Source organism: Ciconia boyciana, chromosome 3 (assembly GCF_034638445.1).
Source record: "Ciconia boyciana chromosome 3, ASM3463844v1, whole genome shotgun sequence".
Lineage (NCBI taxonomy): Eukaryota > Metazoa > Chordata > Aves > Ciconiiformes > Ciconiidae > Ciconia > Ciconia boyciana.
This window is the reverse complement of record NC_132936.1, coordinates 35,951,626-35,978,742: the sequence shown is the minus strand read 5'-3', so window position 1 is coordinate 35,978,742 and position 27,117 is coordinate 35,951,626. Positions and strand designations below refer to the sequence as shown.

The 27,117-nt window shown below is 36.4% G+C and overlaps 1 protein-coding gene across 8 annotated transcripts in view; it reads left to right on the top strand.

Annotated features, from left to right (window-relative positions):
- Positions 1-27,117, top strand: part of COL12A1 (collagen type XII alpha 1 chain) — a 106,009-nt gene that overhangs the window by 49,385 nt on the left and 29,507 nt on the right. For all 8 annotated transcript variants that reach the window (XM_072855302.1, XM_072855304.1, XM_072855303.1 and 5 more), the window contains 27 exons: positions 182-311; positions 1,120-1,259; positions 2,020-2,149; positions 3,576-3,715; positions 3,995-4,127; positions 4,228-4,254; positions 4,567-4,709; positions 7,159-7,288; positions 8,187-8,326; positions 9,435-9,564; positions 10,260-10,402; positions 11,448-11,577; positions 12,518-12,660; positions 14,255-14,384; positions 14,578-14,697; positions 15,316-15,462; positions 16,285-16,401; positions 16,864-17,010; positions 17,478-17,552; positions 18,158-18,297; positions 20,297-20,420; positions 20,620-20,763; positions 23,025-23,189; positions 24,071-24,109; positions 24,203-24,341; positions 26,228-26,370; positions 26,749-26,858. In XM_072855302.1, the coding sequence (XP_072711403.1) occupies positions 182-311; positions 1,120-1,259; positions 2,020-2,149; positions 3,576-3,715; positions 3,995-4,127; positions 4,228-4,254; positions 4,567-4,709; positions 7,159-7,288; positions 8,187-8,326; positions 9,435-9,564; positions 10,260-10,402; positions 11,448-11,577; positions 12,518-12,660; positions 14,255-14,384; positions 14,578-14,697; positions 15,316-15,462; positions 16,285-16,401; positions 16,864-17,010; positions 17,478-17,552; positions 18,158-18,297; positions 20,297-20,420; positions 20,620-20,763; positions 23,025-23,189; positions 24,071-24,109; positions 24,203-24,341; positions 26,228-26,370; positions 26,749-26,858 (3,399 nt within the window). The remainder of the gene's footprint in view (positions 1-181; positions 312-1,119; positions 1,260-2,019; positions 2,150-3,575; positions 3,716-3,994; positions 4,128-4,227; positions 4,255-4,566; positions 4,710-7,158; positions 7,289-8,186; positions 8,327-9,434; positions 9,565-10,259; positions 10,403-11,447; positions 11,578-12,517; positions 12,661-14,254; positions 14,385-14,577; positions 14,698-15,315; positions 15,463-16,284; positions 16,402-16,863; positions 17,011-17,477; positions 17,553-18,157; positions 18,298-20,296; positions 20,421-20,619; positions 20,764-23,024; positions 23,190-24,070; positions 24,110-24,202; positions 24,342-26,227; positions 26,371-26,748; positions 26,859-27,117) is intronic.

Sequence of the window (27,117 nt, the reverse complement as noted above, 5' to 3'; positions counted from 1 at the left end):
GCATGTACTTCTTGAAGTGCAGTGAACTTACGGGGATATTGTATACAATGACATCAGTCAGGAAGCTGTAAATATACTATGAATCTCACAAACAAAATTCCCTTGAAGTTAAATCATTGCTTGCTTTTCTGCCATTGCTTTCTTCAGTTTTTAAACATGGTGTGTTATTTTTCATGTGCAGATGCGTGTTGGACCATCAGTGAATGAGGTGCAGCTGGTAGATCTCATCCCCAATACTGAGTACACTTTAACAGCTTATGTATCGTTTGGTGATATCACCAGTGACCCACTCACCACCCAGGAAGTGACATGTATGGACATATTGATTTTTGCTTTGTTATTGCTTCACCAATATTTAATTTTAATTTTATTTAATGCAACAGTTTTTATATATTCTGTTTTGTTTAGAAGACCAACTTTTCCATGTTTTATGCATTTTCTAACACTCATACATTTCCAAAAGATCTTCAAGGCAATTTCAATGAAAAGGGACCAACTATTAAAAAAGGAACAAAAAAGGTTTTTCCTTGAATAATGAAGGAAGCTGGCTTGACAATCTTGAGGTTTTAGTGTTTTCAAAAGGTCTCAATTTTGCTTGCATTAACTTAGGAACCTTGTTCCCCAATTCAGACATTCTCTTGAGTGTAGAAAATGCTAAGGAAACATGCCATATCAAGAAAAAAATTGATCTAAACATGGCTTCCTTTTTTATACCTTTCCTTAAACATCTTTCCATACACATTTCCTACTGGCAGAGGCATGTTTCTGGGCTAGATGCATGCAGTATGGTTATTCGTATGTTCTTAAAAAATGTTAAACCCTTAACTGTACATGAAAAGTGGCTGTTGTGATCTTAAGCACTGATACTTCTAAAAGTATTGTGCTCATAATTTACAAAGGTGAAGCTACCGTAGTTTATAGCTATTTTGCTCATTGCTGGGACAATATGCTCCTAAGCTGTCTCGTCTAATGGCCAGAACGATGAACTTCCCAGAAAGTTATTGCCTCCATTTCAGTGAAATGCATTAAAAGAATTTAATTCCTTCTGTGAGAGACAGAAGGAATTCCTTCCTCTGCTGCGAATAGCTTTTTCACTTACTACTGTCACTATTTTTACAGTACCTTTGCCTGGACCCAGAAGCTTAACAATTCAGGATGTTACTCACAGCAGCATGAATGTCCTTTGGGATCCTGCCCCAGGGAAAGTTCGAAAATACATCCTAAGATACAAAATAGCTGATGAAGCTGATGTAAAGGAGGTAAGTGACAGGAACATTTTTGAAAGTACTAGAAGACAGTTTTATTTTGGGGGGCTAGGTTACTAAAGTAATAGTAAAAGCACTATTATAAGCCACCATTGACAATAAAGAATATCAGTTCATGGTGATTGCAGTCAGGAAAGGGTACTGATTTCTTGGAAAATGAATAAGCACAAGATAGATTTCTTTGTGTATTCCCCTCTTCCTCCTCCTCCAGAGAGGGAAAATCCTCAAACTGACTGGGGAATTTTCCTGTGCTTTGATAAATAGCCATTTCTATTTTCTGCCTAAGTGGTATCTTGCCAAGCTCTAAGAACAGTTGACAATTAGGAGGAGAGGATTGTGGAATAAAGGTATGTTAGCCCCTTTGCCCACTGTCAGAACATGTGTGAACATTGTTAGAGATGTCTTTGAGTTATGTGCAAGCTTTCCATAATTGCACTGCTAGGCATGAATCAGCTCTTAGAGGATTAAATGTGTTTTTGTAAGGGAATGAGAATTTCCTGGAGATGCAGTCTGCATCTGCGTTTCCAAAAGAATGAAGCAGTGAAAGATCCACAAGTTGTACTAGTGTCTGAGACAATATCCTTTGCAAGAGAGTTAGTAGACTCAATATTCAGGTGTAAATTTAGGAGTAAAGGGCAAAATTCAGTGCGGAATACTTTTCTGTTTTTCAGTACAGGAATTTCTGCCATTTAATCAAATGCAGAGTCAGAAATAGAGCAATTTACAATTCTTGAGTCACTATTTTTATTCTTAGGTGGAAATGGACAGACTCAAAACCAGCACTACTCTCTCTGACCTTTCCTCCCAAACAACGTATAATGTAAAAGTTGTTGCTGTATATGATGAAGGGGAATCCCTACCGATAAATGGAGAAGCTGTCACTCGTAAGTTTTCCTAATAACCCTTCTTGTGGATATTTTTGCCTTATGTTCTATTTAAGTTGTGTGTGTTGCAATATATTACTGAGTTTAGGTGGAACTGTAATTTAAGCTATCTGAGAAATATTTTACTTGCATTTGTAGCATTTTTGCAATATAATAATCCCTGGGAATCTCAAATTAGTTCAGTATTTTAACTGCAGTAAACACTGAGCCTGCAGTCTGCAGAGAGGCGACATACCAGCAACTGAAGAAAAATTATTTGTGTTTAGAGGCTCAAGGAGGAGTGTAGGGGTAGAATTAGTAAGAAAATATGAGGGCAGAGGAAAGGTTTAGCAAGTCTATGCAGGAATCTAGGAAAGTGAATAGGAAACTGGGGCATATGCTAGAGGATTAGAGAGACATGATCTTGCTTCTGATCCAGGAGAGTTTTTGTATCATGGAATGCTAAACCAGCCTGTACTTTTAGAGAATCATAAAGGCAACGTTTGAGTAATCTCAACAAATAGAGGCAAGGAAATAGTGTTGCACAAATGGTAAGAGCTGATCTCCATACAAGAGAGGTGACAGACTGAAAGGAGAAAGCTGGTATCAGGGAAGCCCTCATCGTGATCTAGGCTCATGATTTAAGAAGACAGCTAACCAGAAGAGCTAGAATAGAAATGAACAATGTTACCTTATCACTGCCCCTCATTCTGATGTGAAAAAAAAGAGAAAAAGCATGCATGTGCTCTCTCTCTTTTTTTTCTTCTGAATTTTTCATTTTGTAGCCTGGCATATTTAAAAATGTTTGTGAGATTTTTTTGCTTGCTTTTGTGCTAGCCTTTCTTCTATAGCTGTGGTTTTGTGTGAATGTGTGTGTAAGGAAAAAGAGGAAAGCTCTACCAAAGAAATTATTTTTAGTTTAATTCTCTGGTTTTACCTACCTACTCATTTCTTTCCAGTGGCTACAATATTTTGCCTCCTTAACGAACAGTTAACCTCTGTGAATTCTTTCTAAATCAGTGGTGTAATTCAGTCATGACTTATTTGGCTTATATAAAGAATTTTAAGATCTGGGAGAAACTCATGCAAGAGCTTGACCTCTTGCGTGTGGGAGTTCATAATCACTCCTTCTAACTCCAAAATGTAAGAGCTAGGACTTTAGTTGTTGTGAGTAGGCATGTGAATTTTGACCTCTACTGAGGTCAGTAGAGGTACGTCTGTTCTATCTGGTGATGACCTGGTGATGTGACCTTATGAAGGACGATTTGCTTAGTGTAGTTAGGCTGGGTTATACTACAGCATTTTATTGTAGTCATTAGAAGCATGGTAACTGAGAGATGAATCTTCTACATAATCTTCTAAATTCTTTGTCTGAGTAATTCCTTGGTTTAACTGTATTTATTTTGTAGTTACATTTTGTGGAATACTTTTCATTTTCTCATAATAGAGCCTGTGCCAGCACCAGTTAATCTCAGAATCACAGATGTAACCACGAATAGTTTCAGAGGAACTTGGGATCATGGAGCTCCAGATGTCTCTCTATATAGAATAACCTGGGGACCTTATGGAAGATCGGAAAAACAGGAGGTAAGAACAGATAGTCACCATAAGATTTTGTGGGCAGTCTCTCAGAGGGTATATTTTAAAAATCAGAAATGTAATTAATAAATGGCCTATAACTTGCAAACCCTCTTGTTGTGCTCAATGGAAATTCAGTGAGAAGGTGTAGAACACAGTTACAGCCACTTGCAGTGATGTTACTGTGTAAAAAGTGACTCAGTTATATCCCACTCTCGGTTTGTTTTGGTTTGTTTGTTTTGTTTTTATTTATTTTTTCTTTTTACTTTTTTTTAATTTCTCCACAAGACTATCTTAAATGGGGATGAGAATAGTGTGGTCTTTGAAAATTTGAATCCAGATACATTATATGATGTCTCAGTTACTGCCATCTATCCTGATGAATCAGAAAGTGATGACCTCATTGGCAGTGAACAAACACGTAAGTAAATAAAGGGTTTCTGCATATTGTTATTTATAGTTATTAAATCAGAAGGCATACACATACAAAAATTCTGAAAACTCTTTCTACTTTTTTCTAGTACCCTTGGTACCTATCACCACACAAGGTAAGAATCTGAATTTCCAGGTATGGTATTGTTAAAGAAAACTCATAGCTATCTTTTTCTAAACTGTGAGAAATGTTGACATTAAAAAGCTGAGATCATTTAATAAATATTATTGTGTATTTTGAAGAATACTAAACACTAGATTACCACATGTTTATTATTTTACAAACATTACAGTTTATGTTGTCTTTTACTTAATACGTTCTGCTCTTGGTCAGGCATTCATGCAACCGTAAAAGTATGAATGAAGTGTTTGTCCCTGCTTTTTGCTTGAATTACATATTTATTCTTTTCTTTATTACATTTTCTCAGCCCCAAAGAGTGGCCCACGAAACCTTCAGGTGTACAATGCAACTTCACACAGTTTGACTGTGAAGTGGGATCCTGCCAGTGGTCGAGTGCAGAGATACAAGATCATTTACCAGCCTATCAGTGGGGATGGCCCTGAACAGTCGGTAACTAATTTTGAAGTGCTATAGTTATTCAACCTTAAATTATGGTTGTGCAAAGTAATCCATTAGAATAATTTATTTTCAAAGCACAACAGTGTACATATTAATCACCTTTTAGATGAAGATTTATATTTATAGTGAATAAGTATATATTCCCACCTTTTTCTTTCTCCCCTTTGAAATCCAAGATAGAATGCTTTTTATGGAGCAAAAATAATTTTGGATACAACCTGTTTTCTTGAAAATCACATAATCTCTATATATAACTAGAATAAAGTTAAAATCTGTTGAGGAACAAGTCAATCAGCACATGACACTACAAGTCACAGATATATAGTTATCACAACAATCAATAATATGAACTGCCATGACTACTTCCATTGTTTTCATAGTGTGGTACATGTACTATCACAGGGACTTTGCTGTGGAACATACTATGGACAGCTGAGACTGTCTCTTACTACACTAGGGACAGAATAACCACCCTGAAGCGGCAACTGCAAAAAAGAATCCATGTGAAACCTATGCTAGGGAAGTGTTTAAGGTATTTTAGTGTCTCTTAATATGTTTGAGCAGCTGTAATGATAGAGAGAGCCGGTACCTTATGATTAGCCAACTTTCCCTGTGCTGTCAGCAAGAGCTGTGTTGACTACTGGTGGCCTATGCAACACAGCCTGGGAATAGTAATTCAGTCAGCCTGTTTATCAGAAATGTGTGCTACTTAAATATGCCCTATTCTGCAGTGGGAGGCTGTTGTGATTACTGCCAAATGACTCAGAGGAACAGTCTCAGATGAAAACCACACTCATTTAGCTTGTTCCTGTAACTGGAGATCACACATGTTCAGAAGCGTATCTAGGAATGTTTACTTTAGAATCAGTTGGATACTTACTCACCCATTTTTACTCTCTTCTGAACAAGATGCATTTGAGTTGAGGTAATTAACTGTTGTATGAATTGACTAGTTGAATGCAAGTTTAGTGAGAAATCACTAGAAGAATAAGGAACAGCAGTAAGGCTAATCGATATCTGTAATTAATTGCTGGTACTGGAATTAAAAAAAAAAAAGGGCATTCTGTTGAAATTTGTGCAAAGAATAGACTTAATTATTCACAACTAGATAGAGTCCAGCAGCAGCAGTCGGAGAAGACACCTCTTTTTGAGGAGAGCACACAGAACACTCATGCTCTGTTCATGGCATTTTAATGTTCTTCTGCAAATAATTCTCAGTCATGTGACAGTAATTCCTTGTCTGCTTTTTTTGTTACTGTGCTATTTGATTAAACTGCAGTTGCTGGGTAGACAATAGCAGTGTCCCCACTGAAATATTTAAAATAGAATTTCTAGAAGTTTTTTATTGCTCTGTCTGACATTTAATGGCCTCAGCACCAAGAAAGAGCACAGGTGGTTTGAAGACAACTCTGCAAAAACTGCACACCAAACTCCAGAGACAATCATGGTCATTTAGGGTCAAGCAAATAGATACTAAAATATGGAGGAAGCCATGATGGGATGCTAAAAGCATTTATGCTTTGCACTGAGCTTTGTACACTTGAGTACAAATAAAAAGTTTCCTTGTAAATTAAAATAATTTACTTCTATGAAATATGGAGATGTATAAATGATTTCTCATTATCAGTTCTTCATCATTAGAAGCTTTTAAGCGTTATGACAAATGCATTAGCTGAATAGTCTTTGAAAATGTGCAGATAGTCTTAAAAGTACAAAGGATGCCCTTGAGCAAGTGTAATTTCACACAATTAAAAACAAAAAAGCTCATGATTCACAAATGCTGAAGATCTAAGTATTATTCTCAGTGCACTGTAAATCTTTTCCTTGGTGGAGATTATGATCACAGGATTACATGTAAAAGAAAAATTGAAATGAAAGTTATATCATGATTTTAGACTCTTAACAAAGATGTTTTAGAAGCTGAAGTATCATGCTGTAAAGTTTTTGAAATCAAGGAGAGATAATGTTGATATTGTATCAAATCTACATTAGAGTTCTACAGAGTGTTGTCATTTATTCCATGCTTGCATTCTACCTGAGAGTGGAGCATAAAGAGCCCAATTCAAAGTCTCTCAAAATGAATAAAAGACTCTCATTGATTTCAATATGATATAGTCAGAGGCAACGTGGAGAAGCAGCTCTGTGCTGGCACAGAACTCGCAGTTGATATATAATTGTGGTTATATGCAAGTTTGGAGGTCTTAAAGAATACTGGTGTTGTGTCATTGGACTCTGTCTAAACTTGATAAGATGAATATGTACTAAATATTATTATTTTTCAATGTCTACTGTCAGTGTCAGTCACAAGAGCATTGCAGCATATGATATATCATAGCGTTTTCTACTCTGCATCAGATGTTTACATTCTTCACTATAACAGTAAGCATAAAAGGGGGACTATAAAAGGGATTTTAATCCTTTTTCTTTTGTTTTACTGCAGACTATGGTTGGAGGGCGGCAGAACAGTGTGGTGATACAGAAGCTGCAGCCTGACACACCATATACTATTACTGTGTCATCAATGTATGCAGATGGTGAAGGGGGACGAATGACAGGACGAGGCAGAACCAGTAAGTAACTTCTTGAGTTCATCTTCTTAGGTGTGAAACAATATTGCTTTTTGAATTAGCTGAGAAAAATTTCCTGTGGTGAAATCCATCCCATCTGTATTTGTCATTTGTCCTTTGATGGGTTTCAAGTATCTAAAGTAAGAAGGCCTGTCAGCCTACTGGCTGTAGAGAAACCCTGGACCACTACCTTAGACTGGATGCACAGCTTTTAAGGCTGAGAGAAACCCTAATGCTACTACGGAACTTCTTCCTCATTTTAATCTGTTTAATTGTCTTATGCCACAATTTAGTAAACAGCTTAAAGCATCTGAAGGCATGTGACTCTTATATGTGTGCTGTTAAGTAAATACACTCATAAGTATAAGCGTACTATTTTCCTGTCAGCACTTTCAGTTCAGAGGCTGACCTTTACAGTGTACATTTTTAGACTCTACCATTTTATGCTGATAGCATTGTTTAGATCCTGCTATTGAAAGCACTGAGTGATTTGCTACCACAGACATTTGAGGCATAAAAACCAATTCACTTTTAAAAATTAATTAATTATTTAACTATAAATTTATTAATTCATTTGTACTTAGTTTACTTTTGAGCCTGCAATGGAAAGTCAGACATAGCAATGTGTTTGGTGATGAATGAGGAAAACAATCCTAATGAACTCACCGTATAACTCTAAAATAGTGTCCAGAAGGAAATTTGTCTTACTATATTTAGCATTCCTTATGCTGTTGGGTAGGGCTGTTGTGTTCTGATTAATGAAGACAAATAACAGTTAACATGAACTATTACAGCTGTTGTTTTTTTAAATTTCCTAATGATACATTAGATAGGCATGATCTGACAGCACGGGTGAGAGAATGTGGCTCCACATTTCTGACAGCTCATTGATCTGTTTCAGAACCTCTCACTACTGTGAAGAACTTGCTAGTTTATGACCCAACCACCAGTACTCTGAACGTTCGATGGGATCATGCAGAAGGAAGTCCTCGCCAGTATAAAGTGTTTTATGGACCTACAGCTGGAGGTGCAGAAGAAATGGTAAATACTTTGTGTGGATCTCACTAACTGTCTCAGATAAATTGCAGCTCATGGTGCTAGTGAGAGAAATACTGTTGAGTGAAGTGGGTCTTGTTTGCCTATGCACTAGCTTTTTTTCTGTTCATAGTAACCTTTGAGAAAATGCAGAGCACCTCCATGAAAGTCAGTTACTCCCATATGTATTACAGATGTTTGATTTTATATAGTAGATCTTCAATGATTAGTTCTTAGCACAGGGATTTAATACCACACACAATTCTTTGTTTGTTTATTCTTAAGGCAGTATGTGTGAATATAAAGCTGACTTCAGGGTGTACAAAAGGCTATAAAGTCAGCAGACCTCATTTCTAGATGTTTTTACTGCTAAGAAGTCATGTGACTGTAGGCAGTCAGCTGGGATGCTATTTGTGAAAGCAGAAAAATCCACATAGGTGTCTTATTCTAATTGCCTAAAATTACTTAATTGCTAAAGAGCTAAAACAATCTTGAAAATGGGAACCCTTGTTGCAGGCTGGGAAAATATTATTCTTTCCCACTTGTGTTTCTTTTTCCACAACTGTGCAATTTGATGTGCCTGTGAAATGAGGACTACATGAATTGCCACTGTTTCAATAGCATCTAGAGTTCTACTGATGATAAATATTCTTAAATGCTGTGGGGTTTGACTTTGTAACATGAGCTGCTCATTACTTCTTGTCATTAGCATATTGTAGTGTTATGTAATGTTTTTTTTTTTTAATTCAGAAAGTGACCTTTCAATGCCTCTAAGCTGCTAAATACTAGTTACTAAAGAGACCACTGCAGATTCTGCTCCTGTTACTAAGTAGACCAGGTTCTGGACCCAAAAGTGAAGATAGCTGTAAGGGATTGTATAGGAGAGCATAGGACTTAAACATTTTTGTTAAGTCCAAGACAGAATCTTCTTGAAAGGCAATTCCAGAAGATACCATGAACCCTGTTACTTCAAGCTTCACCTTTTATAAAGTTTTTATCACACCCAGTCTAGAAATAAGATGTGGTGGAGGAGTAAGTGCGATACAAAAAAAGCTTAAACTTTTTGCATATTTATGTAAATGTCATGCCCCTACCTTTCTTTTTAAATTTGTAGACCACAGTACCAGGAAACACAAACTATGTCATCCTGAGGACTCTTGAACCCAACACACCTTACACCGTAACTGTGGTTCCAGTTTTCCCAGAGGGGGATGGTGGACGTGTCTCTGACACCGGAAGAACTTGTAAGTAAAACAGTCCTTTTCAAGAAAATGCTAGGATTTTTTGTGTGAGTGGCTCAGATCATTAGAAATTGATTTTACACCAAATGTGGAAGTTTATTTTCCCCAAAGCTAAAACATAAGTGTAAGAACTTCTGTTTACCTGCTCGGTTATGGTTGCAGCTCTGTAACTTATTCTGTTTTCTTTGCTTATTTGGGTGGAGGCTTTTAGTCCACTTATCTCAGGCAAGCTCAGCTCTAATATTGTGCAGCGAACTCACTGTTTACTTTCACACAATAGTAAAATTTTAATTGTAGTGCCAGTAGCAATATTGGTGAACAAATGGCAAATATTGGTGTTAATCCATGCTAACGTCCATACCATGTACTTCAAATTTTCCAGGGAGTTTGAGCTCCTAATGTCCACATGAGCTAAAATGTGTAGTTTGTGGCTACTTTTCATACCTGTCTGATCAACAGTAGGGTAACAAAGTGTTATGATCATACCTTCAATTTGCAGCATAAACATATGTACTTTGCCCCCTGGCAGGGATGTTTGTAAAGGCTAATCACTGAGATTCTTAGATTTGTAGATTTTGGGGTAACTAATGTGTTTATCTTGGGCTGATGCACTTTTCAGCTTCCTTTGAGCACCGTTGTAAATTCAAGTAGAACTTACGTAAGCAAGTTTGTAAAAATTTAAATTATCCTTGATCTAGTGGAGAGAGGAACACCAAGAAACATTCAAGTTTACAATCCCACACCAAACAGCATGAATGTCCGATGGGAACCTGCTCCAGGTCCAGTACAGCAATATAGAATTAATTACTCTCCACTGTCTGGCCCGAGGCCATCAGAATCTGTAAGTAATTTAGTTTTAATACTATTCCTTAAAAGTGTGTGGAGGATATTGCTTCCTTCAATGAGTGTGGAACAATAATAATAAAATCAGGCCAACTTCTGCCCAGGAGTGTCTCTGATGCAAACACTGTATCTACAGGAACTTAGTCCATTGTAAATAAATGCTTAATTTGGTGAAATAAAAGAAATAAGAAATAAGACTCTCCCATTTAAAACTGAATATTGAGGATTGAGTATCCTTTATCATATTGCAGGTAAAGATGAGTTAAAATACCACCCCTGCCCCTTTTTTTTTTTTTTTTTTTGAAAAAGAGAGAAGGAAACAACAAATATTTATTAGGAAATGTTTAATTATGAAACCAGATGCCAAGTTTATGTGATTTTACCACTAAACCATCTGCTTACCCCAAATCATTAGTGTTTAAGTAGGTCTTGGTGAGCAGTGAAGTCTGGATAGGGGTAAAAATTTGCCCTCCAGATGTGAAATAAGAGTTCTTGGATTTGTGTAGAAATAGGTGCAGTTTTACAGCTAAGCCTGTGAAGGTGCTCACACAAAATGTACACCCATATTGTACATGTACAGATTAATATGTTTTTATGTAAGGAAGTGTAAGAATTTTTAATGACTCATTTGCATCTGTAAAGTAAAACTACATATTACTTCACACATGAGTGGGAACCTGTCTATTAGTACCTGTTAGAAAATGTCCTTTATATGTCAGTAAGCCGTGACAGAATTTATATTTTTGGTTTCTGTTCCCGAATGTTTCTTCTTTTTTTCTGAACTATTTTTATGTAAAATGTAAAAAATAACAATTCCATTTGCAGAATGAGAGCTCCTTATGTATTTGCCTTTTTTTTTGCACATGCTCTTGAAATTTTATCAATATTATATGGTTATTTTAAACTTGTATTATTTTTCTTGGAAAATGTGCAGCATGATCATGTTCCCAATTTTTCTATATTTCATTAAAATTGTTCATTCTAACAAGACCTGGTATAAACTGAAGCTTTTTTTATATAGGTGCCTTTTGTTTCTGTTTTAGATTGTGGTACCAGGCAACACTCGTGATGTGATGCTGGAGCGCTTGACTCCTGACACTGCTTACTCAATAAATGTTATAGCTCTGTATGCAGATGGAGAAGGAAATCCAAGCCAAGCACAGGGAAGAACATGTAAGATGCAGTCAGTACTTGCTTCGTGAAATATATGTCAAAATTGGTGTGTGAAGAATTTATAAAATTGCTTACAATAACAAATAGTGTAGGCCATTTGGTGCAACTCTGAGATCAATGCATGTGAGTTATGGCTGAAGCAATTATAGGCCTACATGGAAGGCAGCTTTTGCTGTGTTGTCTGGCAGTTGTGGTACATGCATAATCACCAAAGTAATTTTCACTTGTGAAATAAGCCTAATTTGAATGTTTAAGAGTTTAAAAGCTGTTCTTTAGAATATGATTACAGATAAATAGCAATTTGTCTTTTGGAAAAAAACCCAACACATTAAGATGGATAGAATTTGCTGTCAACAGAAAAAAAATGTGCTTCATGTTCTGTGTTCTACATGATAATTGTGTATGTCAGCCTCCCCAGATGTTTGGTTTTTGCTGGAGATGCCTAAAGACCAAAACCTCCTTGTTATAACTTAGCTTGTGGAATCTTGGTTGGCTTACACTTGGCTTCTTTAAAATTCATTCTAGAAATAATGTGTAAAGAAACTGTCTATGGCAATAATAGGTCACCTCTCTTTTGCTGCTTCTATGCTTTCTCTGTTAAATCCCCATATTAATCTAAAACTTGCAGATGTGACAGGCTATAGTTATACTTGTCTGCAAGAGTCTGAGAAGCAGAATGTATGTAGATGCTCACTTTGCACATCCCTCTGATATTCTTTCCCTTCTATACTGTTCCAGTTCCCCCAGTTAAGGCCCTATTCCTATTTAAGACCTTCAGGCACTGCTGTATTATCATTGACTAAATCTACCTCCATACGTTTATTCAAGGTTTCAGGGAGGGCCCTTAGCTTTGGCTTCAGGGCAGCATTTGAATCAGTGAGAGCGACACTGAACTGGAAGAATCATGCTCCTTATAGCCTTCTGTATTTTCTTTCTTTAGTGCCTCGCAGTGGTCCAAGGAATGTGAGAGTGTTCGATGAGACCACAAACAGCCTTTCTGTACAATGGGACCATGCTGATGGGCCAGTCCAGCAGTACAGAATCATTTATTCACCCACTGTGGGAGATCCTATCGATGAATATGTAAGTTCTGTAATTTCTTAGTAAGCACTGAGATGTTCTCAGTTGACTCTTTAGGTTACAGAAAAACAAAGACACCTGTTTTACATGTAGTACACTTTGCATGCTCTATGGGTTCTTTGGTCATTGTTGTCAATGCTGAGAAGCCATGGTTTGTATGAAATAGTGGGGTTTTTTTTTATTATTTTTTTTTTTTATTTCCACAAAGTCACAGAACATATACAGTTTAATGAACCAACTTGTAAAATAATGTTAAATATGTGAGTAACACATTTGAAGGTTCTGAGCAGAACCTGCTTCCTGACATTTAGTTCAAACATTGTGCTACAGTGAATAGCCAGCTATTACTTCATACTCTATTCATTATGAAGTCAGTGTGCTAAGATACAGAATAAACATAAGTCTGCATTTTATAAATTGAAGAGAGTTGGCAGAGTTTAATAAGAAAGCAATGGTAACTTTGATTCAGCATCTAACTTGCTTTTGTAAGGTTCAGTATGAATTGTAAGTGTTTGTGTTTAATTTCCTGCAGTTTAATGATAGCACAAGTTAATCTGATGCTTATAAAATTCTCTGAGTGTTTATAGGAAAGCCAAACTCAGATCCTATAGAGGTCAATGGCAGAATTCCTGCTGCCTGCCACCAGCCAAGATGTAACATGTATAGACTGCTATTTAAATGCTATTACTACTTATATATTATTGTATAGGGCATGCTGAAAATTCAGTGGTTGAAAATTCCCTACTGCACCTGTTAATCAGGACACACATATTTTTCAACACACATATTTTTCGACACACATATTTTTCGACACACATATCTTCTTTGCAGGAAATATTGGACATTTCATAAAAATAGCAAGTCTCAAACAACTGAAAATTTTTATCAAGTAATAATAGAAAATGTTGACTGGCACGTGCTTTTGAAATAGATACCTCAAGTTACTTTCTGTAGTTTCAGTGCTTAATGGCCATTTTATGGAGCAGTGTCACTTTTTGGATTATACCTACCTTTTCATTAGAAGGGACCAATAGTGCATGGCTGCACCAGGAAGTTGAGGAGATTAAGGGATGCATAAACAGGCACGTTTTTACATATCAAAATATTTAGAGCTTCCTTCTCAGACTAACTGTTGTTTCTGCCAAGAAAACAATATCCTAAAATGAGGATTATGAAAAGGTAGAAATGAAACTAATAAGTAATATGAATGACTTTGACTTCCATCCCTGTTTTAGGAGCTTTTTCCTCTCTTATTCTGTCTCCAAACACATCATCATGACTTTTTCCTTTCTGTGAGGGAACAGTACTGAAATCTTGGTAAGGAACTGCAACATCTCAGTCTGATGTGAGGGTAGGGACTGAAGAGTCAATTTGATTTATCTTTTTGTGCTGCCCACAGTGTTTTATAATTTAAAATAACAAATATTAATAATTGTTTATAGGCTATAACCCTTAAGATATCCTGAATGACTTTATCTACAGTGGACATAAAAGAAGTGCGCCAAATGTCAAAACAAATTTTTAGTTCTAGTTACTGTCATTATTGATCAATTACAGGACTGTCAGTTTGTTTACCTCTGTTTCTTTTGTGTTCTAGACAACAGTTCCTGGGATAAGAAATAATGTGATACTACAACCACTGCAATCAGATACGCCATATAAAATTACTGTTGTGGCTGTGTACGAAGATGGAGATGGTGGACAGCTGACTGGAAATGGCAGAACTGGTAATGAGTTTTAATATTGTATATTCTTTTTTAAATTTAAGGCACATATTCCTTGAGCACTCCAACACTGTTAAGGTTTCATTATGTTAATTATGTCTTTGATATGATTATTACCTGACAGAGTTACAATGTAAGTTTCTAGATGTTGAAAACCAGTCACTAGTCTAATTAGAATGTTTTTCTTTCTTTTTAGTTGGCCTGCTTCCTCCTCAAAATATGTATATAACTGATGAATGGTATACACGATTCAGAGTTTCCTGGGATCCTTCACCATCCCCTGTTCTTGGCTATAAAATTGTGTACAAACCTGTGGGTAAGAAAACCTGTTCATTCTGAGTATACAACTTTCAGAACAGTGAGTGGCTAATGGGAGATCAGAATAGAAATCATATATATTGTGATATGTTTGTGTTAAAGGATTTATTTATTTCCTTTTTTTTACTGATTTTGATGGAAGTTAAGTCTTATTATCAGTATTTTATAAGAAGCACAAACTATCAAATACAGTGTTTCATACATTCAATTACAGAGACTGAATTGTACAGTTAAAATTTAATACAGTGACTAGATAAAGTCCTGGACCAGCCTTGGTTTTCCTCTCTTTAATACCTCTTTGTCCTTCTGAGGATATGAACTGGTGTATGTGAGATGAGTATTGGACAGGTATTTAGGTACTAATGACCTTCAGAACCTACATACCTTTCTATAAGTTGAATTAAACACAAACATTGCACAATAGCTTGTAAAGCTATGTGTATGTTCTGTTTGCAACAGCCCAATATGCTAAAATTTAAGAAATTAGTATGTTTTGTTTTCGAAGAAACAAGATTAACAACTGATGACACGTAAAAGACAGTGGGTAGTTTTGTAGCTCACCTAATCATGAATCTTTCTCTCTCTCTACTTTCTTAATGCTTCCTTTCTATTCAAGGTTCAAATGAGCCCATGGAGGTTTTTGTGGGAGAAGTGACTTCCTACACCTTGCATAATCTGTCTCCCAGTACTACTTATGATGTGAATGTTTATGCCCAGTATGATTCTGGAATGAGCATACCTTTGACAGATCAAGGCACTACATGTAAGTGAAAATAATTTTGTTGTAGTTATGCTAGATACATATGCTGATCTGAGATAATATTGATTAAGAGACGATTTTTAAGGCTGGTTGTTAGAAAGTCTGAATGTCCTCTCATGGAGAATACTTATCATCTGCCCGTGATGTAAATCTTAAAAACACTAAGCTTGGGAACAGTAATGGAAATACAGTTTTAAGTAATTATTTGATTATATAAAATTTTCTAGTCTGCTTCCTAAAATTTTATTCAGTTTTAGTTGGAGTCAATCTTTAACTGTCTCCAGGGTAGTACAGAATCTAACCATGCTAAGCAGCTCTAGGCTTTTTGCTACTCTGCCTTTATCTCACAGGAACGTCCAGTGATTGAAACTTCAGCTTTTTGGAAGGAGATGTTTTTGTTGATGGCCTCAGCTAAGAAACTTCCAAAAATTTCTTCAGTTAAGATAAATCAAGCAGCCTGAGTTTTGTTGACTCAGCACATTCTTTTCATACTGCCATATATGTGAGTCAGATTCTGATTTTTGGAAGTTTCTTATTTTATAAAGAACTCAACCTACTTCATGTGAAAACTCATAAAACAGGCTATTACCCAATACGGGAAGGGTATCAGACTTTGGGCCTTTGTAAATAGCTAGGCTGGGATCTCTAGGGCATAACAGAAAATGAAAAGATTTGACTAGAACTGCTCTTTCCTTCTGTGAGTATTTTAAAAAAATCAAGTTCTGGACCAGCACTACTAATATAATTTTAATTTTGATGTGCTTCATTTAACATCCATTACATACTGTTTTCCAGAGAGCAATTTATCTCTTTCTCTGTTTATAGTATACTTGAATGTCACTGACCTAACAAGTTACAAAGTGGGTTGGGATACTTTCTGTATCCGATGGTCAGCTCATCGGTCAGCAACTTCCTACAGACTGAAGCTAAACCCAGCTGATGGTAAGTGCATTTTATTTTTTGCCTTTTCTGGAAACATAATTGTCTTAATCAGTGACAGCACCACTTATTTGGGATGGTGGCAAGCCTCCCCACCAGAAGCCATGATGCATCTGGTTGAGCTTTAAAGCTCTGAACATAACCTGGTGTTTTAGAGTGGTGAAAAAGCTGCAAAGAGGGAGTGCTGCTTATTGTCAGGTTAACATTCTTTAGTGGGAATCTGCTAGTTACCTGGATTTCACATGGACACTGGAATGTAGTTAGTTACTCTTCAGTATGCTCCAGGGTGCATAATCACCACATAATCTTGGTCTAGAAAAGCTTTCATGGGACAAGAATAAGACTGCTGTCCCATCCACTCCAACCTCCTCACAAGAGGACTCTAATTTCTACACTTATTTGCAAACCTAATAAAAGGGAAATAGTGGGTTCTAACTTTCTTTCCATTGGGCTTTGTTTTGACAGGTTCCAGAGGGCAGGAAATCACAGTACGTGGATCAGAAACAAGCCATTGTTTTACTGGTCTCTCACCAGACACAGAATACAATGCTACTGTCTTTGTTCAGACCCCTAACCTTGAGGGACCTCCAGTCTCTATGAGGGAGCGTACAGGTAGGTAATAGATACTGTGAACCTTAAGTTTTAGCTATAGAACTTGTCTTGTTTCAGCTATAGAATTTGTCTTGCTCCTAGATGGCTTTCAATATATCTTTTAAGTGATCTTTTTTCTTCTTCCTCTCAGTGTAATGTCAACTGGATTTTATGAGGAAAAGAAAAATTAATATGCTCTTCAAACCAAGTGTTTCCTAGCACTTGGATGAAAAATTTGGATGCCATATCAGAGTGCAGTGTTACTTTTGTAAAAACATTTCTGTTATAATGAAATCATGTACCTTTGATTTAACAGCAGCTATAATCTCATTACTCTTGTAACACAATAAATTTTTCCTTGCCGATTATACATTGTTTACGTTAGTGAGAAAAGATTTTAATCTTTCAGTGTATATAATATATAATCTAGAGTTTTTCCTTGAATGAAATAATTTATATAGAGAAAAAAATATATTATTTTATTTCAGTTCTCAAACCTACAGAAGCACCAACTCCACCACCTACACCTCCGCCACCTCCCACAATTCCTCCAGCTCGGGATGGTATGTTTATTTGTAGATTTATTCAGTATTTTTGAATAAATCAGTATAGTCATTTGATTATATTGAATATTTGATAGTCAATATTCAGTATAGTCATTGCACTGCTTCAGGGTTTAATTCTATTTTTCATAAGTTTAAATAGATTTAAAACTAGCACAGTGTTTTAGGGAAATGAAGTTTGAGACCAGTTTCCTAATGCCATCCATTTGCTGTTGAGCTTTACTGGACTCCAAAATTTCCTGGTTTAGGACAGCAAGGTGCATACATTTGCTGAAAAAATGATAATATTCTATAGCTCTGCAGCAAGTCTGTGAGCCTGGCCCTCAGCAGACAACTTATGTTTTATGGTAGCTGTTCAGAAAAGAAATGTCATTTAAAACATTTGCATTTGATTACTGAACTCTTCCTAATTTCTTGCACTTTTCTTTGAAAATTTTTAATAAGTGCTTTTGTATTGAGCATAAGCCATCTGCCAGGTTGACTGCGTGGTAATAGAAGTTTGCTGAATATTTGTCATCTTGAATTTTCAAATTTTGAAGTAATGCTCTTTATTTAACAGTGATATGAAGGATGTGTTTTAAGTGTTCCTTTTCTTGGTCTTTCAGTATGCAGAGGTGCCAAAGCAGACATAGTATTCTTGACCGATGCTTCCTGGAGTATTGGTGACGATAACTTCAACAAAGTAGTGAAATTTGTTTTTAATACAGTAGGAGCCTTTGACTTGATTAATCCTGCTGGAATCCAGGTAGGTTTGTTATTTCCGTTGGGTACATTTTGGAGGCAAACTGACGATGAAGCTGAATTACTAAAGTTACATCTGATTTTTCCTTTCTTTCAGAATGCTGTCATTTTGTTGTATTAGATTGTTGTACAATGCAAGTGTACATGTGTACATTAATAATTATTTATGAAATATATTGGGCATTTTGTAAATACAAAGGGAATCCAGTCTATCCTGAGAGGTTACTATTCTGAAAGACAAAAGTTGCAGTGTGTGGGAATCCTCCAGGCAGAGAAGCTGGGGTGACATATGGTCAATGTATGGTTAATTTTATATTTTTGTTTCTTTGTATAGAGCATCAACAGCTGGCACACTGCCTAGTTGTTACACACTAGGTTTTTTCTGTGTCATATCAGAAACCTGTTTTGGGGACAGTCTGACTGTCGAGTGAGGGTTATGTTTTAATTTCTCAGTGCAAGAAAGGAGTCTTGTGCATGTAAAGAGTCCAGCTGGCTTCCCTTGTCTGGTTGAGCTGCCTAGAATCCCACTGCAGTAAGCAAGTAGGCAGAATCCCTTCGAGACAGGCACTTCTGGAGGTCTCTTCATCCCATCCTAAAGATAGATAACATGGGTCCACTCCACAGTGGGCGTAGTGAAAGAATGAAAAGGTAAAAAGCTAGTCCTCTTAATGAATTAATGCATCTTTAAGGACTGAACAGTAATAGCTAATGAGGAATAGACTTTCAGGATTTCTGGGCTGATCATGGTTATGTCAGAGACATTTCCTGTTAGGCTTACTCTAAGTCTTGCACCATTACTGGTTTTCTTCTGCTTATGGGAAGCTGGATGAGGTCACTGCCTAGGTTCCCATAACCATTTCTCTTTCACTAGATGAAGTGAATAACATGAGACATGAGAGAGTTTCAAACAAGGTATTTCTGGAGCATTGCAATGACCTGCAGGTGCAATGCATCTTCCTCAGTTAGAAAGCTGAAGGTGGTTTTTTTGTGGAAGAGTGATTTTCCCCAGTAACTATAAAAACTACTTACATTGCTCATGAACTGCCTTTCATCTTCTAGGCATATTTTTAGGTCTTTGATTCCCTATCTTTAACTCTTTAGATATATTTTAAAGGAAAAGGTACCCCTCATACTTTGTCTCAGACATTCTTTATACTTCCTAGCTCTAATCTATACTGGGTAGTTTTCCTTTCCATTTGTTTGTTTGTTTGTTTGTTAATATTTTTTTCCTGTGAATTACTATGAGTCCCTGGTCTAGAGACAGAGAAGGCCTGATATAGGTGACAGAGACATATAACTGCTAATGTTTAATAAAATATTTAAGCCACATACCTGTTGAGATAGTTGCAACAAGCTCAGGTTTTGAATTGGATATTAATAATTTAAAAAGGGGAATTTACTTCAAAAAATGTGAATATGTACATACAGAGACATGTCTATTCAGCATCAAATGAGTATATCAAATTAGTATATAATATTGCAATTTTACAGAGTATGTAAAGGGAGCAAAATTAAATATATACATATACAATATTTAAATTTAAAGATGATTTCTGAATAAACATTCAGTGATTGTATTCCAGTATTTAAGGCAAAAGAGTACACAATTTTGTATATATCCAACTTTATTGACATTCTATTGCCAAGCTCTTTTTGTATTTCCTAGAAAACCTGGAAGAGGGTTTTTAGATACTGTACATCTGCTCAGAAGAGAATAGGTACTATGTATACTGCATCATAGTAATAGTATTTAAGGTCATATGTATTTAAGGTCACATCACATTTCATACATGAAAGAGAAAGAAAGAAAAAGTGTTGTGTGTACATTGCTGTGATGATATCTGTGTTTGTAAATATGTATGTATGTGCATAATCATACATACATGAAAAAGATTTTTCAATTATTTAATGCTTAATAATATACCACAATACATATTTCAGTGGAGAGAGTTGGTCTGAACGTGGAGGTATGAGACTGAACACTGTGATATATTCCATTTCAGGTTTCATTTGTGCAGTATAGTGATGAGGCAAAATCTGAATTTAAACTGAATACGTTTGATGACAAGGCCCAGGCCCTGGGAGCTCTTCAAAATATTCAGTACAGAGGAGGAAACACAAGGACAGGTAATTCTGAGCAATAATTTTATTTCTTTAAGATCAAATGTTTTCAGAAACTGCCTCATTATCCTAATATGCATGGCTGAAGAATTAGGTATCTATGTTCTTTTGTTTTAGTTGTGTGGCTGTTGCCCTTTCAAAGTAAAGTAAGGGATTTCTTCTGTGGATGATATGGCTGACTCCTTGTTCATTGTGCCCTTCACAGGCAAAGCTCTAACATTTATCAAAGAAAAGGTTTTGACTTGGGAGAGTGGCATGAGGCGAGGTGTTCCCAAGGTACTTGTTGTTGTCACAGATGGTCGGTCTCAGGATGAGGTGAGGAAAGCAGCAACGGTCATACAGCACTCTGGTAAGCGATTCACAGTACCTAGCTGTTTCATTTCCTTATGTGTTCAGCAATGCAATTATAAATGGTGCTTCAATTATCTAGGAATCCTTTACTTATAATTTATGGACTCAGAAACTTATTCTGAGTGTTTGGGAAAAACTCAAAACTATTTAAAGAATTTAGACTCTCTGGGCCAGACTTCCTTTTTCTTTCTCTAGCCTTCTCTCTAGGGAAGGATGTGGCTTCCCAAGACTTTCAAGTAATTCCTCATGTATATCATTTCATAGACGTGACTTTTGGTTACTTCTTTCTCTCCTTGCTGTGTGGACCCCAGGGATCATTGTAAAGTGTATTCCATTCTAGTGCTTTTGATGTAATGGACCTGACTTTTTGAGCTTTATGTTTCATCCAGTATAAACCAGTGGATCTCCAGTTAAAGTAACTGCTCATGCTGGAGCTGGGTCTGAACTGACTCCTTCATTGCCTTTTGAGCTGAGAAGCATTGCACTTCCTCTTCAGATTTGCTGAATGGGGCTTCTGTGAGTCTAAGAGTCTATTTCTGTCCCTGAACTCAGCAGTTTTGCATTTCAGTGCATGAACCACCTGGAGTCCTGTTTCCTGAGTAAGGAGATGTTGTACTTCCTTACAGAAATCACTGGCATGTAAACCGCAAGTGATCATCTTCTCTGCCTCTGTGGTCTGAAGGAATCAGCTCTGTCTAGATGGTTTCTAAAGATCTTTGGCTAACCTATTAATAAAAATCTCTACAGTCTCCCTGGATAATCTGCTTCAGTGCTTAACTACCCTCATAGTTGGAAAGCTTTGCCTCACATTTCACCTAAGTGTTTCTTCAGGCTAATGATACTATTGTCTTCTTTTCATTTCCCTAGTTAACCAGGAAAGCAATTGATCACTGTCCACTGTAACAGGCCTTCATATTTGAAGCCTGTTGTCATTTCCTCTTTCTGTCTTCTCTTTTCTAGACTAAACAAACGCATTTCCTTCAACCTCCTGTTGATCATGTTTTCCAAACCTCTTATCACTTTTGCTCTCCTCTGTACTTCTTTGGATTCTTTGCATCTTAAATGTCGTGTCAAAGCTGGACAGAGTATTTCAGCCAAAGCTTCACCAGAATTGGCTACAGAGGAATAATCATCCCCCCATTTCTTTTTGAAAAATTAAAAATTTAAATAAGGATAACTTTATCATTTGCAATAAATGTGAATTCTGCTTTCAGCCTCCAACCAGCTTTTCCAATGTCTGTGCAGTTTCTTGTCAATGAAATTTTGTGGGAGATTTTTTTTCTATATAGTGCTGAACTGTACAGTGACTTTTTCTTCTTCCTTGTTTTCTGGTGTGGCAAAGAGAGGTCAAATTATCACATGGAGGCTTAGGTGGAAGAAGGGAAAGGAAGAAATGAGTCAGAGACAGAATTCTGTAAAGGCTAGAAGATAGCAGGAAACAAAAACTTGACATAAAAGGCAAGGAGATGCTAATTTAAGGATTTGAAGAGGAAAATCACCCTGACAAAGAAGGAGATTTTGCCTTTACACCTAGTGATATGATTAAATTCTAAGGTCTGGGTCCTTCTCATTTGACTTAAGCCATCTAACAACTAAATGTCTACTCTAAGGTTGTCATGTAGGGTCCTTTTATGGCTAGTGAAGAGAGCAACAGATAGGCACCTACCGACCATAGCTTCTTCTATCTTGAACTTAACGTTTTAGATGAATTGCATTCTGAATCTGCCCATGTCTGTCCGTTGGTTATAGAGGCAGACTAGACAACTAGTTTAGACTTGTTGCTAACTTGGAAAGTAAAAACTGATGAGATGAATAACACCCTAAGAAAGTGAAAGGGAAACTGAGAAGCATGAAATGCAGGAGATGGCAACAGATAGAGAACTGGATAACTAATAGTGTGCACAGAGATTTTGGAAACAGAACAGATTTAAGATACTGTAGAGTTGAACGGATTGTACATTTTGTATGAAAGAGTGAAAGGAATATGTAGCCAAGGCTGTGTGAAGTTGGATAATGCCCAACAAAAATCAATAAAGGAAGGAGGAGAAAGTTTTGAAAGAAAGATGCAAAAATCAGTTTAATCCCTCCTGAGCTTTGATAGGGTGAAGGGACGTCCAGAATGTATGCTCATAATGAAGGCCAGATAAAAGACTAGGTACAACCTGAGAAATAAATGATAGAGATGGTTTGTGAAATATTGACCTGAAAAATGGTAACGTATGTTTATTACTTTTCAAGTAACAAGCGTTATTTTTACAGGCTTCAGTGTCTTTGTGGTTGGTGTGGCTGATGTAGATTACAATGAGCTGGCCAAGATTGCCAGCAAGCCCAGTGAGCGTCATGTATTTATTGTTGATGACTTTGACGCCTTTGAAAAGATTCAAGATAACCTCGTCACCTTTGTGTGTGAGACAGCTACCTCAAGTGAGTAGAAGACATCATTTTCCCTTTTCCCAAGTTAACACATTTGCTTATATACTGCTACAGTTGCCATCCCATTTAAGTTACATCAAAAGAAGAGTTCATAAAAGTTAGGTTTCATAATAACTGGACATAGTTTAAAGGAGAAAGTTACTTTTTTAAAATTCTGAAGTAGGTATGGTATTACATTTTATGTAATCTTGTCTCACATTTCAAAAGTACTGGTATAACAAAAAGAGAGTAACAGCCAGTGAGAACTACTGCTCTTTAAGAGGAAGTAGAATGATGCCTAATATGAACTGGGGGACACAACAGGTCTCTTATTTACCACTAGTCTAGGGGTGCTAAAGAGGTTCAGCTATAGTGTGTGATGCCGTTTTAAAATTATTTAAATAAAGTTCAGATGTTTACTCAAGTGAAATCCTTCTATGGCAAAAATGATAAATTCTCAGGCCTGTCATGTGCAACTGTGTACTCCCTAAGTGCCTCATCCACTGGCTCCTGAGGAACCATATAAATCTGCAGTTTTTCCTTGTGAATCTGACAGCTGTTATGCAGCCTGACTCATGCCTTAAATATTCATGGAAAGACTTTGTCATTGTGCTCCTTTCTTCTTATGAATTAGAGTCTTAAAATATTTGGGGGGTTCATTTGTTATTCCATACAATTTACCACGGTAGAAATATCCTACTAAAAGTAACGAGTAAAAATTTTAACAGTACATCTACCACAGAGCAGAACACAGTATGACAAATGTAACAAAAATTGGCTGATAATTAATAATAGCACAGACTTTTTGGTAATAAAACTTTCTGAAGTACATACATGTTCATATCCTGTTAGGTTTTATAGTTTTGAATTATGTGTTGTTTCATGTCTTTTAGCTTGTCCTCTTATTTACTTGGAGGGATACACTTCACCTGGTAAGTAACTGTCTAATATTTTGGCATAGGTTCATTTCTGTCTTTTACAGCTCTACAATGTTTTTATTTTTTATTTTCTCTCTGGATTTAAAGGTTTCAAGATGCTGGAATCATATAATCTAACAGAGAAGCATTTTGCTTCTGTACAAGGCGTATCACTGGAATCAGGCTCTTTCCCAAGCTATGTAGCATATAGACTCCACAAAAATGCCTTTGTCAGCCAGCCAATAAGGTAAGTAAACCTGAAAGACTCGTATTTAGGGCAAGCAGGTGAGGAAGGATTAATAGAGTTTATAGATGACAGCATTAGTGTCTTATGGAAGATGCATTTATTTGATGTTCTTTTTACTGAACTCCAAGAAATATACTCCAAAGAACATCTATCATTGTTCTCATTAAATACTAGTCTGTTTCTTCCATTGTGGTCTGTTCACTATTAATCCAGTTGTTTATTGTTCTTTTTTTGAGATTATGCTTCTTAACCATTCGAGCTGCATATAATCCCCAGTTTGTCCTTAGGCAGTTGAACATCAGCCTCCTTAATACAACAAGCTCCGTGTTGCCAGAGGGAAATGGCTTCAATATGGAGGGATAAGCACCACTTTTTGCAGGGGTGTCATTCATACTGCAGTAGGCAGCACATTGACGCCATTGACTTAGGGTAGTTTCTCCTCGAGTTGCTGTATTTGGCAAACGGCATGGAGTTTTCAAGGGCCTGTGGTCTCAGAGCTTGGTTATGGAGGGGTAATATATGGTCATTCTTTCTAATATTTTTTCACCAAAAAATTTTTTTGCCAGCCTTTTCAGTTCACAACTTTAAAAGTGGAGGACTTGAGGACTTTTTGAGATCATTGACATGCCATTATATCTATGGGGGTAATAGGTCTCTGACAGCCTGGATTTTTACGATCTAGGGAAGTACAGATAATCCCAGTTTTGCAACTCTCTTACATTAAGATAAACCTTGCATTTAGCAGGATAAGATGATAAAAAGACGATAAAAAGACAGAATTCATACTTATTTCATTTTTTTTAGAATGTTGTGATACATATTCTGTTGTCTGCTGTAAGAGGTGGAATAGACTTGCCAGAGTATTCTGGGCACTTATTTTTCATGAGAAGCCAGAAAATAAAACTTACTTTAGACTGAGTCAGCAAAGCAATAAAAGTATCCTGGTCCTGGTGGCATGGTTGTTTCCATATCTGAGATAACTTGGTATCTGAGTTATAAATAGTGTTGCTATATCTACTTTAATATTTTCATTCTTGCACTGTGCTGTGTGGTGTTGTTGACTTAGTGATATGGCTATTATTGCAGAGTGTCCATAATTGTATGGGTACATAAGCTTTGCCTAAAATACAGAGCAGCTCCTCTCTTCAATTTAAGGTTTCTATGTTTATGTTCATGAGGTCAAATCCCCTTCTCAGTTCCATTATAATGGTTAAGGAGAAACAGAAGCTACCTCCTTTCTTAGAGTTCCCTTCCTGCATTCCCTCCCTTCCCCTTCAGAAAATGCTGGAGACCATTTAATGCATGATTTTATTTACTTTTGGCTTTCTGCTTTTTTAATATGTAACAGTCTGAACATCACAAACCTAAACCTCAGCCACTGATGAATGAGGTGGAGCCCAAATACATCACCAATGGCAGAGAATACATTAAATATCTCCTTCATTGTATCTGTGCCTGAAGGGCAGCAATAATTAAGTGCTGTTTTCTGTTGCCCGTCTAAAATGGGGCAGATGAAAAAAGAATAAAGCTGCAGTTCTTTTTTTCTGTACTTATCATCAAGGAATTTAAAATACATGTAGTTTTTACAGAATCTTGCTACAAGAATACATCTCCAAGAGTTCTTGGTCATATTCTGGCTTCCTCCCTAACCATGGTGCCTGGATCAGTTGAAGACAGGCTGTGAGTTCATCTTAACAAATCACATAGTGTTTTTTATCACAAAGTTCTTTTCTATTTGAGAGAGCAGTTAAAACACTCAGTTCCATTAAACACTGTGGTTTCCCTGTTACTCTCATGTCTTCTCTTTGGAAAAAAGCAAATTACGAAGATCTTATTTTCCTCATGTGTTTCCATGTGAAAAAAATACCTTCATATTGTCTTAACAGGGAGATTCATCCAGAGGGATTGCCACAGGCGTACACTATCATTCTGTTATTCCGTCTTCTGCCTGAATCCCCCAGTGAGCCTTTTGCAATTTGGCAGATTGCAGACAGAGATTACAAACCACAAGTTGGAGTTGTGCTTGATCGTAAGGATGATTATGCTTATTGCATAGAGAATTTAGATGTTACATTACTTTGCATGCATTATTCCCAAATATTTCCAAACTCAAAGCATTCCTACATGGTAAATGGATTATACATTTTTAGTTTTAAGAGTTTTTTTTTTTACTTTGTACATAAATTATTTTTTTCAATTAAGAATAGTTCAACTAAGCTACGTTTCAACTTTGGTATTACTTCTAAAACGAAAGGAAAATACATCTATGTACTTATGGGTCAGTAAGACCATCTGTAATCTGTTTACCCAATTGAGTGGTATACTACATTTTATCTATAAGTGTATCTTAGGATGGTGGTTTCAGTAGTACATATGAAATGAAATGTATTATTTTCATTTATTGCAGCTGCCAGCAAAGTGCTGTCATTCTTTAACAAGGATACAAGGGGAGAGGTTCAAACTGTAACTTTTGATAGTGACGAAGTAAAGAAAATCTTTTATGGAAGCTTCCATAAGGTAAAGGATTGAAATTATGAATGTTGCTTTCTGGAGTGCTGTTCTTTGAAACAAAAGACAAGCAAGCAGAAGTCACTGTCAGTTATATCTGCTCTTTGTATAGTAGTGTAAGTTGACATAGGGACTTACAGATCATGTAAAACAAGATCTCTGAAGTTATAGCTCATCTTTGAACCAATGTAAGAGATTTGTCAAGAATTTGTCAAGATTGTGGAAGTGGAGGGATATATCTGAACAAGGTATCATAGCCTGATTCCTG